At 37.8% G+C, this 17,190-nt stretch overlaps 1 protein-coding gene across 4 annotated transcripts in view; it reads left to right on the top strand.

Annotated features, from left to right (window-relative positions):
• LOC136871693 (SUN domain-containing ossification factor) overlaps positions 1 to 17,190 on the top strand; it is a 338,199-nt gene that overhangs the window by 288,797 nt on the left and 32,212 nt on the right. For all 4 annotated transcript variants that reach the window (XM_067145204.2, XM_067145207.2, XM_067145206.2 and 1 more), the window contains 2 exons: positions 1,144 to 2,742; positions 10,232 to 10,486. In XM_067145204.2, the coding sequence (XP_067001305.2) occupies positions 1,144 to 2,742; positions 10,232 to 10,486 (1,854 nt within the window). The remainder of the gene's footprint in view (positions 1 to 1,143; positions 2,743 to 10,231; positions 10,487 to 17,190) is intronic.

Genomic DNA, 17,190 nt, shown 5'->3' with positions numbered 1-17,190 from the left:
GCCACAGGCCGTGCGTTATGAACAGGTGGCTCGATCGTGTTGAAAGATGCAATCGCCATCTCCAAAGTGCTCTTCAACAGTGGGAAGCAGGAAGATGCTTAAAACATCAATGTAGGCCTGTGCTGTTTTAGTGCCACGCAAAACAAGGGGTGAAAGCCCCCTCCATGAAAAGCACGACCATACCATAACACCGCCGCCTCCGAATTTTACTGTTGGCTCTACACATGCTGGCATATGACGGTCATCGGGCATTCGCCATACCCACACCCTGCCATCGGATTGCCACATTGTGTACCATAATTCATCACTCCACACAATGTTTTTCCACTGTTCAATCTTCCAATGTTTACGCTCCTTACACCAAGCGAGGCGCCGTTTGGCATTGACTTGTGTGATGTGTGGCTTATGGGCAGCCGCTCGACCATGAAATCCCAGTTTTCTCACCTCCTGCTGAACTGTCATAGTACTTAGAGTGGATCCTGATGCAGTTTGGAATTCCTGTGTAATGGTCTGGATAGATGCCTGCCTATTACTCTTGACGACCCTCTTCAACTGTTGGCGGTCTCTGTCAGTCAACACACGAGGTCGGCCTGTACGCTTTCGTGCTGTACGTTTTCCTTCAAGTTTCCACTTCACTATCACATCAGAAACAGCGGACCTAGGAATGTTTAGGAGTGTGGAAATCTTGTGTACAGACTTCTGACACAAGTGACACCCAATCACCTGATGATGACTAAAGGAAAAGTTCAATTTCTCAATGTAAATGAACTTAATAGTAGTTGGCAATTTATTGTGTTTAACTTATTAGAGTAGTTGGTAATTTCTTTCTAGATGGGTTCGGATCCCACTCGTGTCTGGTTGGCCATTTTTCTTCTGTACTTAACATGTCTTCAGTATGTACTATATGTACCGAACACCACCTAGTATGTTGCAAGTTTATTTAGAGTATAGAATGGTCATGAAAATTCAGTATTTATTTCCATGTTTTATTTACTTGTCTTCTCATCAATTGTATATTATCACTTGTGCAGATTTTAAAATCATAATTCAAAGAATATGGGGACCCAAAAGTCTTCAATTAATTTGATTTGAATTTGTCATATTACACTTTTTATCTAAAAATCTTCTGTTTGTTGTTTGCAGATTGAACTGGCCAACTTTGAATTGTTCTCATCATCGCCGCGGGAGTTTTCTGTGTCCGTGAGCGACCGTATTCAGACCCGTGATTGGCAAAGTGTAGGCCACTTCACTGCAGAAGATGAAAGGAACATCCAGAGTTTCACCCTACATCCTCAACTTTTTGGCAAATACATCAAAGTGGAATTCCATTCTCATTACGGCTCTGAGCACTTTTGTCCTGTATCATTGTTTAGAGTGTATGGAACTAGTGAATTTGAAGTTTTGGAGAGGGTAGATGAGGTGCATGAAAGCGTGTTGGACATGGATGAAGATGACGATGATGATGTTGATGGTGCTTTGGATATAGACACAGGAGAGCCCCCTAAAAACTTGTTTAATAGTGCCAAAGATGCTGTGATGAGCATTGTAAAAAAAGCAGCAGAGGCTCTTGGGAAAGGTGGTGATGTTCAAAATGACACCTCATTGCTAAATACTACATCAGAGGAAACTGCTCTTGAAATACCACACATGAAATTTTGTAAAAGTCCAAGACATATTGTAGTGTGTGACAATTGTAGTGATTCTTTATTTTCAGATGTGTATCAGTTGTTAAGTTGTGAAGAGACTAGTCTGCAAATTCTCATGAGTTCCCCATTTGTGTATGATGTTATCAGGGATGGGCAGTTATGTTCAAAATATGGTTTATTTTTTTCTAATAGACGTGCAGGGGCTCCTTATCCTTTAAAACAGACTGAAATCTTGGTCCATCCTAAAGCTGATCCAAGTGACTATATCTCTGCATTGTTCCCTCCACAATATATAGCTGCCCTTTGTAATATGTTAGCTATATATGAAAAGAGAGTTGCATTAAACATAAGCGAGGAACCAAATATCACTACTACCATTACAATTAGTTTGGAAGAAAAGAACTCTAATTTTCAAGAACATGGCTTTGAGAATGTTGTTCTACCTCCTGCATCAACTTGCTCAGCAGATAACTCCGCTGCTTCTCAGGCTTGCAGTACTCCTGATAGATCAGAAGATAGTATTATAGAACTTGCAACAACTGTGCCAACAACAGAACCATACAGTGTGCAAGATAAAAGTACTTTACCTATTAAACCTACTAAAACTCTGACTGATGCGAAGCAACAAGACACTTTTCCTTCTCCTACAGACAGTGGTGGATCCTTGCATACAAAGAGTCTTGAATCTGAAGCAGTGCCGTCTGCTGATGCAGAGAACACTGTGTCATCAGTAGTAACTGCTACTAGCATGCTTAATGGCAAGAACAAAACTCAGGTTGACACCCCAGATCTTTCTGTGGTACCATCTGGTGAAGCATCTGGAAGCTCAGCGAGTATGGAGTCTAAGGATGATAACATTCTTCAGGGTGAGGGAATTGAGAATGTTTCAGACATACCAACAGAAGAGCAGCCTCAAGACACTTTAGACAGGTTACTGAAGGATTTAAAAGACCTTGACCAAGCTGTAGGCAGCAGTAGCAGTAGTATGCCAGTAGCATCCACATCATCTTCAGCACCAGTTCCGCCTCCTAATGTGCCTCCTGCTCAGCAAGTTCAAAAGGAATCGGTCTTTTTACGGCTGGCTAATAGAATTAAGGTGAGACTTTTTTGTTCAGTTTCTGGAAAAAGGTTACATTAAATATACTGTATATACCATTACAGAGCTCTGTAGTGTGTAAGTGAAATCCATTGTAATTGCTAAATAAACATAAGCAGGAACACCCATTCATTCGTGTTAGGTGCAGTACGCATCTGGAACTAGATACCAGACAATTTACTGAGCCTGATGTTGGGATTATCATTCAAAATATGAAATGCTTTCTTTCTATTTAGGAAACTACACTTGTTATACTGTTACTGTTTAAATAATAATAACAATAATAATAACATTAACAACCCGATGAGGCCTGCTAAAGACCACATGCCAATTTCAATTCAATTCTTCATACTTTGCTGTTTTCTCTTCTGTTCCTTCCAATATTTTTTCATACTTTCACTATGCTGTTTCTTTCTGTCCTCGAACCACTTCACACCAGGTTTCTTGTTCACCCTTCTTTGGAATCCTATCTACTTACTATCTTATTTCTAAAAATCTCTCTGTCCATAGTTTGTTCTTCTCTCATATTATTTCTTTCTAAATCTCTCTTTACTTCTTGAATCCAGCTAGTTATCACCTTTTTGTCCCAAAGGTACTTGAAAATCCTTCTTGTTAATCTGGAATAATCCATTCTGTAAATATTTTGTTAAAAATTAAGCCATGTTTTCCAGTGTTGACTTAGTTAAATGTAACAAAGGCTTTTCAGTCTGTCAAACACATAGCAAATAAATGTAAATTAAAACACTATAAACATATCTGTAAAACACACACTAACATACAAAGAATGACATGTTTCGTTCTACAAGAACATCCTCAGATTCTATCAAATCACTTAAAAATAAGCTTATATATGTACAGTATTGTTTACGTAGCGTAAACTTGTCAATGATAGAGAGGTAAGTGATAACATGAAACAGTAATGACAAAAAAATAACATATATATACAATTATAATATAATGAAAAACTTACGTATTTATCTAGACTGCCGATGTTAAGTCTGTTGTCACCAAACACTATTTCAGGACTGTGGTCATGGAAAGTTTGTGGTGAGCCACGCTGCGCGTGGAGAGGGGAGGACAAGACAGGGAGGGGCCTTGTAGATCGATGTGGATCTCTCCTATTGGATGATTAAATCGAGTAGACTATAGAGTGGAGAGGGGAGGGAGATGTAGGGCGGAGCGGCTGGAGCGTTGTGGAACTTTCCATCAACATTGGAGGGGGGAAAGATGTTATTGACCTATTTCATGTTAATTGTACCTGTATGTAATATGGATGAATGCAAATTAATTTTTTTTAAATAATAGGTGAATAAAGTAAGGAACGGTATTATTATTATTATTATTATTATTATTATTATTATTATTATTATTATTATTATTATTATGAAGAAAGCAATTCACCTTCTGTCAACATTGGAGAGGGGAGAGATGTTATTGACCTTACCATGTGAATGTACCTTTATGTAATATGGATTAATGTAAATAAATATTTTTCTAGGTGAATAAAGTAAGGGACGTTATTATTATTATTATTATTGTTATTGTTATTATTATTATTGTTATTATTATTATTATTATTATTATTATTATTATTATTATTATTATTATTATTATTATTACGATAGAAGCAATTTAATGAGTAGGTGTTGTCAGATATTATGTGAGTAGAGCGAATAGGGGGGAATTATTTAAATGTGTATGCTCATTCAGGTTATAGGCATTAGCATTTTTTGAGACGTAAATTTCTATTGCTTCTTTTATATTCAAAGATTTACTTTTATTTTCGAAGTGTAAAATTTTTAGATCAGTGTTGATGTCTGTGAAATGGTGTGAACAGTCGTAGATGTGCTCCCCGAAGGCTGAATGCCGATTATATCGGATCGCGTTTTTGTGTTCTTTGTATCTTGTATGGAAATTACGTTTTGTTTCACCTATGTATGTGGCGTTGCAGTTAGGTTCTTGGCACTTGAGTTCATACACTCCTGACTTTGAGAAAGGGTCCTTTTTGTTTAAGCTGCACCTGCTGAAGTGTCTCTGTAGTGTGTTATTTGTTCGAAAAGCTACTTTTAAACCTTGTTTCTTGAAAATGTTAGCTACTTTGTATGTGTTATTGTTAACATAGTTGAGAACCACGTAGTTTTCTTTGTCGTGTGTGGTGCTTTCCCGGCGACTATTCTTATGTTCATTTAATAGTTTATCCACTGTGCCTGGAGGATGGTTGTTTTCTTTTGCGATTTTTTTAATGATTTGCATCTCTTCATTGAAATCTGTTGTGCTCATTGGTATGGAAATAGCTCTATGTATCATTGTATTCAGTCCTGCTATTTTGTGTATGGGTGGTTCGAGTTGTTGTCAATAGTGTGCGACGTCTGAGTGGGCTTTCTGTATACTTTGTAAGATAGGTTGTCATTATTCCTGTTGATTGTGATGTCTAAATAGTTTATTTTCTTGTTATTTTCTGGCTCAATTGTGAAGCTGATGGATTTGTGTAAAGAATTTAGAGTGTTTAATAACTGGTGTGCATTAGTGACGTCATTATCATATATGCATATGACGTCATCCACAAATCTGCTCCAATGTAAGATTCCTTTTGAAAGCTGGCCCATTAAGATGTTTTCGAAGTTCAGAAAAATGTTTGCTATTATACCTGATAACGGTGAGCCCATGGCTAGCCCTTCTGTTTGGCAATAGATTTTGTCGTTAAATGCAAAGCAATTTTGGTGTAGTGTTGTTCTAAGAAGGTTAATAATTTCTTTGGTTTCTTGTAGAGAGGTGTTTTCTTCAAGAAGGTTTTCGATAATCTTAATGAATTCATCTATTGGTATGTTGGTGTACATGTTAGTGATGTCAAAGGATATCATACGTGTGCTCTCTGTTATTTTAAGTTTATTTAATTCTTTAATTAGATCCTGAAATAGTGTTTGGTGACAACAGACTTAACATCGGCAGTCTAGATAAATATGCAAGTTTTTCATTATATTATAATTGTATTTTTTTTTTTTGTCATTACTGTTTCATGTTATCACTTACCTCTCTATCATTGACAAGTTTACGTTACGTAAACAATACTGTACATATATAAGCTTATTTTTAAGTGATTTGATAGAATCTGAGGATGTTCTTGTAGAACGAAACATGTCATTCTTTGTATGTTAGTGTGTGTTTTACAGATAAGTTTATAGTGTTTTAATTTACATTTATTTGCTATGTGTTTGACAGACTGAAAAGCCTTTGTTACATTCTGTAAATATGTCCAAAAAAACTGTTAATATTATCATTAACATTTTGAATGTAGTTATATTGTAGGTTAATTTCTTATTACTGTTATTTCCTAGTTCAGTATCTGGATTACAGTGTAGAATAGTTCAAGATTATGAATGAGTGATTGGGAGTGGAAATGAGTGCAAATAGGGCAGTAAATTACTCATAATAAATCATCAGTTGGGTATTAGGCTTTGTTTTAAACTAGAGGTCAGCAGATGAACTGCTGTGTATGTTCAAGTAAGTTGGGTACGGCTTGGCACACTAGGGAGACACATCACAGTGACCCTACATGGGCACCGTATAAGCATACAGCTCTCAAATGTGTGTTGGGCACACTTAGTAAATTGGTAAATTATCCTTCATAAATTATCAGTCACCGTTGACATGCATTTAGAGCTGTTATCCTCGAGGCATCTTCCCTACCAAACATTCGTGTAGTTTTTTCTTAAATGATTTGAAAGAAGTTTGAAAATACATCAAACATCTCCCTTGGTAAATTATTCCCATCCCTAATTCCTCCTCTTATAAATGAATATTTGCCACAACTTTTCCTCTTGAATTCCAACTTAATCTTCATATTCTGATCTTTCCTACTTTTAAAAACTCTAGTCAAGCTTATTTGTCTGCTTATTTATTTATTTATCGTATGATGTGCACAGATAGATTATATAAATAAGTATACAATATATACACAATATATACAAGCAGAAGCCTATAGTTCCAAATCAAGTCCATTGATCCATTTTAAGGCCTCCTCAGTTGCGTTATGAATGCCCTCCAAAGGACCTTGAAATGCTCTCTGTGGACACTCGGCAATTACGTGGTGGATGGTCTGTGAGGTAGCTCCACAATCACACCCAGAAGACTTCTGCCAGCCCTATTTATAAAGAGTATAGCCGCATCTTCCTTGATTGACTCTTATCCTGTTTAGAGTCCTCCATTGACGTCTGGGTAGATGGAATCCGGGAGGTTGAACATGAGGTAGAGTCTACTGATATCTTCCCACGTCTCTCTGACAGCTCGGAACAGCTGGTTGAACAGCTTGTCTCCTTACTCCCATGTCTTCCCCAACCACAGTTTGCAACAGTTCTTGTAACACCAACTTTTTTATTGGAAGTCACCCAGAACAAATCTTGATGCTTTCCTTTGCATCTTTTCCACATCTCGAATCAAGCAATCCTGGTGAGGGTCCCACATACTGGAATCTTACTGTAATTGGGGTCTTACCAGTGACTTACATGCCCTCTTTTATATCCTTTTACAATTGTGCGTACACGGTCTGAAAGGGATAAGGAATGTTCAAACAATTGTTTCTCCTGTGTACTGTTTGGCTGTATTCCATATTTCTTTTTGTTTGCATTGCTTAAACCTTGCTTCACCATGTTACCTCACTGCTGCTCCATGCAAACAATAGGAGAGTGAATGAGTGCCACTCAGTTAGCACACTATGCAGACTTCACTTCCAATGTGGGATTCATATGTTGTTATATTTGCAGACTGTAAGGGAGCAATCTATATTGATCAGAAGTTTTAACCTCTCCATCACTTCCAAGAACTTCGGTTATAAGTAAACACAGTTTTTCAATTCTTGTTAATATTATTAGAAAGAATGTATTTAGCTATTGATCGTAAAGCTTTTAGTGCCGGTATTTGATACTTCTTAATCTTCCCCTCTCTTTCCACTATTCTTTTTCTGTAATTTTGTTCCATTCTTGGTTCCTTCTTAAACACGTCTGGATCAACTCTATCCATCTTGCTGTCCTTCCCTGAAATTTAGCTTCCATCTATTTTGGTATCCTTCCCTCCTCCATTACATGTCCAAATCATCTTAGTCTATTCTTCTCAATTCTGTCGTTCAATGTTTCTCTTCCAATTTTCTTCCTGATGTCTTTGTTTCTCACCCTGTCTTTCCTTTCACACTTATTTCGAATTCATTTCACTAGCTTGACTTCTTTTTTTCTTCTCTCCTTCTTGTCACTGCCCAGGGCTCTGCTACAGACGTCAGTGGGTGTATGGTGTATAGTACATCTTGTATATCACTTCTTGCACCTGTTTGGTACCTCATTCCTCTGAACTAAATTCCGTACATTCTGGTAGAATGCATTGACCTGATACACCCTTTTGCTAATCTCTACTGTATATCCAGTCTTACATTTTGCATTAGTTCACTTCCTAGATATTTGAAGCTGTCTACAGTTCCAAGGTTATGATTTGCAGCATTTATAATTCTTTTCCATACTCTGCCACCTCTTATCACCATCATTCTGTTCTTCTCCACACTGATTTTAATACTGTACTGTGCTTCACAATTTTCTCATTCAGTAAGACCAGTTCTTGTACCCCACTAGTGTCTGTTCCCCATACTACGGTATTGTAAGCAAATGGCATTACTTTCATCTCTCACCAAATGCTTCCTTTGACTCCTTCACAGTTTCATGCAATACAATTATAATAGTGGTGACAGCATGCTTCCCCTGTCTTAGCCCAGTAACATTCCTAAACCATTCGGACCTCTCAACTTGGGTCTGGACACAGCTGAAACATTTGCCATACATTGCATATAGAATTTCCATTGTTTTGTTTTCCAAATCCCTTTCTTAGCATAGTTTCCACGATTGATCTGTCATTTCTAAAACATTATTGCTCCACTTCTGTCCTTCAATCTTTCCTTTCAATCTCCTTGCTATTACCCTTACCATTATTTTGGACAATGAGTTGGATTAATACTTGATTGGTTGGTGCATTTGTTTTCTATCGGCAGACTGTAGTGCAGACAATAATCTCAAGACTAAAGGAAGACTTAAACACTTGTCAGAAAGAGTTGTGTAAACAGTATTGTTGGCAGTGAGTATTTTGCTTGGAAGTTCATAAGTACTGCTGTAATGGTTACTTCCTATTTTACTCCTCACTCCAGTTCTCTCCTTAGAAAATATCCATAGAAAATTTTGTGGATTGAACTGAAAATTTTAGATCACTGAAAACATTCTAATGTATTTCATCCAAAATTTGGGCCTCTTTCTCTGTTGTACTTATTTAACATGCTAATCTTCTTTAGGCCGGGCTGAGTGACTCAAATGGCTGAGGCACTGGCCTTCTGACCCCAACCTGGTAGGTTCGATCCTGGCTCAGTCCCGTGGTATTTGAAGGTGCTCAAATACACCAGCCTTGTGTCGGTAAATTTACTGGCATGTAAAAGAACTCCTGTGGACTAAATTCAGGCACCTCGGCTTCTCCGAAAACTGTAAAAATAGTTAGTGGGATGTAAAGCAAATAACATTATTTAAATCTTTTTATTGGCTGTACAACTTGCCAAATTTGCTCAATAATTGTATGATGTTCACTACATTTAAACTCATTTTCTTAGTGTTCACTGTGCTCCTGGAAATTTGCCATAAGTTATTTCTTAAAATAAATTTTCATATTTGTTCACATAAAATTATACAACTATCAAAACTTGAATGAATCAACAAATAGTTTTCTTGGATCAAGCCATGTGAATTGTGTATAAAGAATAATGGTCTCCACTTTGAGCAAAATTTGTAAAGAAATGTGCAATAAATGATAGACTATTGTTCCCTGCTCAAACTTTTGAGAGAAAGTGGCTTTTACATTGTTCTGTTTGTGCATGGCTTATAAAGTAGTAATTTATAATTAACTTTATATATATTTTTCAAGACCGACCCTGCGGTGTAGGGATAGCGTGTCTGCCTCTTACCCGCAGGCCCCCAGGTTCGATTCCCGGCCAGTTCAGGGATTTTTATCTGGATTTGAGGCTGGTTCGAGGTCCAGTCAGCTTACGTGATTACAATTTAGGAGCTCTCTGATAGTGGCCCTGGTCTAGAAAGCCGACAATAACTGCAGAGATGATTAGTCGTGCTAACCACAGGACACCTCGTAATCTGCAGCCTTTGGGCTGAGCAGCGGTCGCTTGGTAGGCCATGGCCCTTCGGGGCTGTTGTGCAATTGGGTTTGGTTTGGTTGAATATTTTTGAAGGTGACATCAGTTCACAAATTATGAGTGACCACAAGGATTCCGAATTTTAAATGAAAGCCAAATTGTTAAACTTAATACTCTATAGAATAACATGATCCACAACAACATAGTGAATAGCACATATCAGAATCTGTAAAATGTAGTGATCTATGTATGGTACAGATGGTAGACTGAAACCTAATGGCTTTCCTTAATGTATTCTTTAATTTTTTCAATATTTACTCCTTCCAGGCCTTGGAACGCAACATGTCCCTTAGTGGGCAGTACTTAGAAGAGCTGAGCAGGCGCTACAAGAAACAAATGGAGGAAATGCAGCGAGCTTTCAACCGAACTCTAGCTGCACTAGGAGAGGAGAGCCGGAAGGGACATGAACGAGAGCAGAAGCGGATGGAGGAGATGCTAGCGTTGCAACAGCAGTTGACAACACTTTCTTCTGTTGTCGAGGTGCTTTTAGAAGAGCGTGAAGGCTGGATGTACAAAGCAAATGTGAGTTTTTATATATATATTTTGTAAAAAATTGTCATTCTTTTTTTCCTCTAGATTAATACTTATCAAGGGAAAGGATGATCGTAAAATAAATTTAAATCTATCTGTAAATATCTAAATTTCAATTCAAGTGCATATCTATACTTTTATTGCTTTACTCCTATTGATTTTCATGTGATACATTCTTTCATTTGTTATTTTGATGAATCGCTTTGATGAATTAGTATGTTGGAGCAACTTTAGAGTACCATATTTGCTCACATATAACTCACACTTTTTTGACAAAAAATAAGCGTGAACGTTTTCGGTGCGTGATAATATTTGGGGATTTGTGTACAAAAGATCCTATTCCCAGAAAAGACGTAAAATTTGAATTAAACTATTGAAACAAGACAACCGGCATACTTACCTTATTCATTGTTACTGTTTTCAGTCTGAGCTATTCTCGCGTACATCATTCTGGTCAGCATCCAATACTGCATCATCCTGATTTATGTCAAATGCATTTGCGATGCCCGTCTTCAAGAAACTCTTCACAATAACGTCTGATGACACCATAACCCATGCCCGCATATCAATCACACATAAGTTAAACTGACGGCCTCTTAATTTGCCTGCTGGCGTTAGCTCATGCTCCCCTCCTGCCATCCATTCGGCATACAATTTACGTATGTTGTCCTTGAAGGGCTTGTTGACATCAACATCTAAGGACTGTAGACAATGCGAGTCCATTTCCCGAAGACATTTCTTCGTGTCTTCCAAGTGTCCGCGGAAATTATCCCACACTAACATTGCTGGGCGTCGAAGCAGCACCCCTGGCCGTGCTCCCCACACCGTATGAACCCAGTCCTGTACAAGAGCTGTATCTGTCCATACTTTCTCTCGAACCCATACATGAATGCCTTTGGGAAACTTTGCTTTAGGCACTGTTTTACTTTCGAAAATAATGTATGGTGGCAATTTTCTTCCATTTGCGGTTATTGGTAGCATGACAATGCAACACTGTTTTTCACACCCAGTTGTATGTACAAGCACGCTAGATTCTCCCTTCTTGTTAATGGTGGTGTTGCATGGCATGTCAAGGTTTATCGGGGTTTGATCTGCATTGCCAATTTGAGATAAGAGGTAATTTTTTTCTTTCACATTGCTATCACATTTACAAAGGAAAAATTAAGTGTATCCTCCTAATTCAATACATCATATAATTCCATCCTTAGATGGACGGAAATAAAAACAGCACATTATACAATGTTTATATCATCATATGGAGCAATAAACAACTTGCTGCGAAAAAGTTCAGTGGAAAAAAGGTTTAATACAAAACATAATTGAATCTAAAAAGTGTGTTAACCTAAGAAGAGAAGAAATGAAAACAAATTATACAGATGGAAACGAACAATAAGTGCACATAGCGAGGTTGTGGACCTCTTAGTCTAAAAAATTTTGGTTTTATAACAATTTAAAACAGGATGAAATCAGTGTGTCAAAAATTCAGGCAGATGAAATAATCACTGTGTGGAAAATTCATCCTGTTTTGAATTGTTATAAAACAAAAGTTTTTTAGACTAAGAGGTCTGCAACTTTGCTATGTGCACTTATGGTTCGCTTCATCTTGTATCATTTGTTTTCATTTTTCTCTTCTTAGGTTAACACAGTTTTTAGATTCAATTATGTTTTGTATTAACCCCTTTTTCACTGAATGTTATCGTAGTGAGTTGTTTATTGCTCCATATGATGATGTACATATTGTATATTGTGCTGTTTTTATTTGTCATGTCTCTTTTGTTTTTTCATTTGTTTCTTTATTATGTTTTTGGCACTTTTTTAGCTTGTATTATGTAAATTACTTTAAACCCCCCCCCTTTTCACTGAAGATGGCTCAAACAAGTTGAAACATGTTTGAATTTGATTACTCCATCTAATTATGGAATTACAATATATGATATATTGAATTAGGAGGATACACTTAATTTTTCCTTTGTAAATACGGAATGATTCTAATATCTTGTAATGTAATTGCTATCACATGGCAATGAAAATCTGGGATTTTGTCGCTGAAATCGCTTGGCATTCTTTGGCAGAGAGGCGTTCGCCTTCGCAGACACAATCCCTTTCGTGTCATGAATTTACGGATCCCACCCCGGCTCACTTTCAGATCCAAACAGCTGATTCTTCCTCTAATCGCTAGTTTGAGCGCTTTGAAATGTAGCATCTCATGCGATATACTAAAGCCATTATTTCGCAACTTTGTAACGTAATGAAGCAACTCGTCTTCCAGCTCAGGAAACTTACCAGTTTTTGGCCCTCTGAATGAATTAAGTGTTCGGTTGGTGGTTCCTAGCGCAGCTTTCTGTTTACGCCAGCAGCGAACATTAAACTCACTCGCACTGAATTCTTGACCGGCAGCTCTGTTACTATGTTCTACAGCATATTTTATCACTTTGAGTTTAAACCCAGCTGTATAAGTCCCACGTTTCTCCATAACTTAAAGATCGACCTACACAAGAAAACCTAACTGAGAAACAACAATGAAATGTGAAGACAGAATACTGGTACTTGCCGACAATACAACAGTTGGATGATACCTAATTCCATGATCACTAGACTGCTGGACAGGGAAATGCTTAGAGCTCACGTGATCAGCTCTGCCAGACAAGTTGTGATAAGCACATTGAAAAAGACGGAAGGGTGAGAGGGATGTCTGAGTGTGACTGACTGGCTAGGAATGCGGCCTTGGGGTGGCGGGTTATGTGCGAGCAAATGTGCATTAGAGAATTATTTTGCTGTATATTCCAATTTCCAGAAACTGCACCCTTCAAGGTTTCAAAAGGATGATTAAGTGAAGGTGCCAGGTTGTAGTTATACATCAGATGAGGAACAGTTCATTCCAGTCTCATAGTTGCATCAACCATTTTGCAGGTAGAAACAAATGCAGCTTCTTCTTGTACTGTCACGTACTAAGTACCGTAACAGCAATTGATACAGTCCCGATATTTAATGTAGGTGCGTCCATGGAATACCCAAACTTTATTTCACGTGTGTACCGTATGTTTTTATGACGTGAGAAATTAATGCAAGTTATATGCGGGGATTTCTTTTCCTGCAATTTAAAATGTTCAAAATGGGGTGCGAGAAATACATGGTGGCGGGTTATGTGCGAGCAAATGTGCATTAGAGAATTATTTTGCTGTATATTCCAATTTCCAGAAACTGCACCCTTCAAGGTTTCAAAAGGATGATTAAGTGAAGGTGCCAGGTTGTAGTTATACATCAGATGAGGAACAGTTCATTCCAGTCTCATAGTTGCTTCTCTTGTATTCAGACAAAATTTGCAAAAACTTGCTTTCGACTTGTGAAGTGTTTCCACATACCACTGTGAGTTAATTTTCTCTCTCTCTGTCATCCACAAGCAATGTTCTATCTTTGTCCCAGAACACCACCATGCCAGTACCTCTAGAAGACATGCTCTTGAATTTCTTCATGCACGGGAAAGTTTTATGGTGTTGCCCTTTGGATTGTTTCTTCATCTGTGGGTTGTTTTGGTAGACCAGAGTTCCATCTCATATCACAGTATGTTATAGAAAATTTATCCTTTTTTGTACCAATCCAGAATTTCAGAACATTTTTTCAATCCTCTTCACGTTTATCAGTTACGTTTTTCGTACCCAGAGTCCAAACCTTTCTGTAGCTGAGCTCCTCAGTGATGTTGATCACAGCTGTTTTTCCAATACGCACTATGTCCACAGGTTCACAGTTGTGATTCAGTGGACTTCTTTGATGGACATGTCAATTTAATCCTTTGTGTCTGTCATTACAGTTGCCAGCCACTTGCTTAAAGATTAATCAGCAATGTTTATTTCCGTGGCCTGAAAATGTTTGGCCTATATTCTGACTGTACAGATGTCAACAGTATTATCACCGTACACATTTTTTTGAGTAAAGTGTGAATATCAGTTGAACTAATTTCTTCCACTTTGAGGAATTGAATCGCAACTCTTTCTTTACACAGGTATCCGATACATTCACGGTTTTGAAATAATACTATGCAGCAATTGCGTGACTTCTGCATTGCCGCTTGGTACGGTGCAGCTAGACACATCTTTTATTTGCTTTACGTCGCACCGACACACATAGGTCTTAAGATGACGATGGAATGGGAAACGGGTAGGAGTGGGAAGGAAGCGGCCGTGGCCTTGATTAAGGTACAGCCCCAGCATTTGCCTGGTGTGAAAATGGGAAACAATGGAAAACCATCTTTAGGGCTGCCGACAATGGGGCTCAAACCCACTATCTCCCGAATTCAAGGTCACAACTGCGCGCTCCTAACCGCACGGCCAACCCACCCGGTCTAGACACATCTGGTGAAGATCTAGTTCGTATAACAGGATGGAGTATTGGGTTTCAAAGGAAGGAAATTAGAGTTTTTGTGTAAACTGTGGAAGTTAGCATGAACTGGATTGTGCAAACATGTACATTGTTATGGTGTGTCTTGCAAAAATACTTGCATTGTAACAGTTTTGTATTTATTCACCCCAGAGTTACAGTACTCAACAATATTTTTCTTTTTATTACAACTTCATTTGTAACATATTGAATGGATTTGTGTTGTTTACAATTCAGTTTGAATCTCCCATTTATTATTTTTTATGCTTCTGTACTCTTGAAACTTTAAGAGCAGACGGTCTGCTTTGCGCATGTGCAGCATACCCATGTGTAGATTAGCATAGAGAAACTCTGTCTCGCTCTTCCAAGGTATGCTTGCAAGCTTCAGAACGAAAGATGAAATAGTAGGTCAGGACCGTTACATGTAACAGTAGCAGCGGCGGTAGCAAGTATAAAATTTCATACTTCCGTATTTTGTTAACTAATGGGGATAGAAACGTTGTTCAAAGGGCAGTGAATTTTCTTTTTTTTTTTTTTTTTTTTTCTTGCCAATGATATTTATTATAAAATAAATAAATGTAGCAGGATCCATTTAGAAAAGATGTCGGCGAGTGTCTTAACTCTGAGGTAAATAAATACAAAAGTGTTCCATGGAGACACTGTTACCATTTTCAGTGGAACCTTGATTATCCATTCCTGGAAACAATGTTTTCCCAGATTATTAATTCAAATTAAGTAGTCTTGAAAGCATATTAATTAAATCATCTTTTTAAAACCCTGCATTATCCTCTAAAAGATTTTCTGCATCAACCATCCAGAAATTTCAGTCCCATCATTGCTAAATCCTCGATCGAGCGTTTTTCAAGAAACTGTATCTCATAAAAAGATGGATATGACATACCTACAGATCTCGCATTAACGTTCCATTGTGATAATTAAAGCGAGTACCGAATGCGATCCATGGTGAACTTTCTTGCGGGACTATCTTAACATTGCGTTTGCCTGGTGTTGTGTAGGGGAACAATGGAAATCATAAATCAGAATGGCTGCAACAATTGGAAAGAGACAGAGCGCATCCTGACAGCTCTAATTGATGACTGAAACAGTTTCATCAAATGTTCATACTTGTAAAAACATTTGAATTATGTCCAGTGTTAGATGTTTATTTTTAGCTGACTTTTTACAATTGTATTGTCGAGCAGGTTTTTGACACCTCCCAGGGCACTAGACCCTATATCAAATAACCTGGGAGATAAAGTAAATACCCAAAACACGTGGTAAATGCGGTGGTCTCTCTATCTTTTTGTGAGGTCTTAAAAATACTTTACATTGTGTCAAGTAATGTTACTTACGCGTAAAATTTATGTACGTCATCGAAATCCGTTTATTTTCACTTTTCACTTTTAAAAAGCTGTTTAGTTTCAATTTATAATTGATACTCGTGCATTAAAGTGCCTTGTGAGAGGGGCGATGTGTCAACAGCGGAACAGCCATTGCAATATTTGTATAGGGTCATTTAGCAAACATACAACCCATGTGCTTTCTGTTTACTACTGTGTTCCAGGTGTTATTGGTGCGCAAGTGACTTTGCATATTATTAAGAGTTTCTTTCGTGCTAATATTTATTAATATAATATTATTAAGTTGGTAATCAATCTTTGTCTTGGTGTTTAGGATTTATTTAACTGTTGTAATTTGCGTTTACATAACCTTTTTTTAAAGTTCCGTGTGGAGTGAAGATGGGCGAATGTGGCCCTTCTCACAGAAAGCATTAGAAGGGAAAAGCATTGAGAAGTGGAGGAAAACGGTGTATTCTCAATGTTTTTAAGAAGTTTAGTTGCGCAAATTCTGGTAGTACTCTAAAAAATGTGACGAGGTTAGTAGCCGCTATTTCTTAACGTCATCCCACAGCATATTAAGAACTCGTGTGGTGCATATCGAATAGATGATATCGCATTGCAATCAGGAAGGCAAGTTTTAAGATTACCTCCATACCATTGTTGTTTAAATCCAATTGAAAGTGTGTGGAGCCAAGTTTAAGGGCCATCTGGCTGGGAACAACAAAACTTTCACTCTTGCGGAAGTAAGAAAACTGCTGCTGGAAGGGATTGAATTAGTGACCCCTCAACATTAGGAAATGTGTGTAAAATGCATCATTGAGATGGAGAAAAACTAATGTGGGATATAGACCAGTTAGTAGACAATGTCTGACTCGTTGGCTGAATGGTCAGCGTACCGGCCTTTGGTTCAGAGGGTCCCGGGTTCGATTCCCGGCCGGGTCAGGGATTTTTAACCTTCATTGGTTAATTCCAATGGCCCAG

The sequence above is a fragment of the Anabrus simplex genome, chromosome 4 (assembly GCF_040414725.1).
Source record: "Anabrus simplex isolate iqAnaSimp1 chromosome 4, ASM4041472v1, whole genome shotgun sequence".
Lineage (NCBI taxonomy): Eukaryota > Metazoa > Arthropoda > Insecta > Orthoptera > Tettigoniidae > Anabrus > Anabrus simplex.
This window is presented reverse-complemented; position numbering and strand designations above follow the sequence as displayed.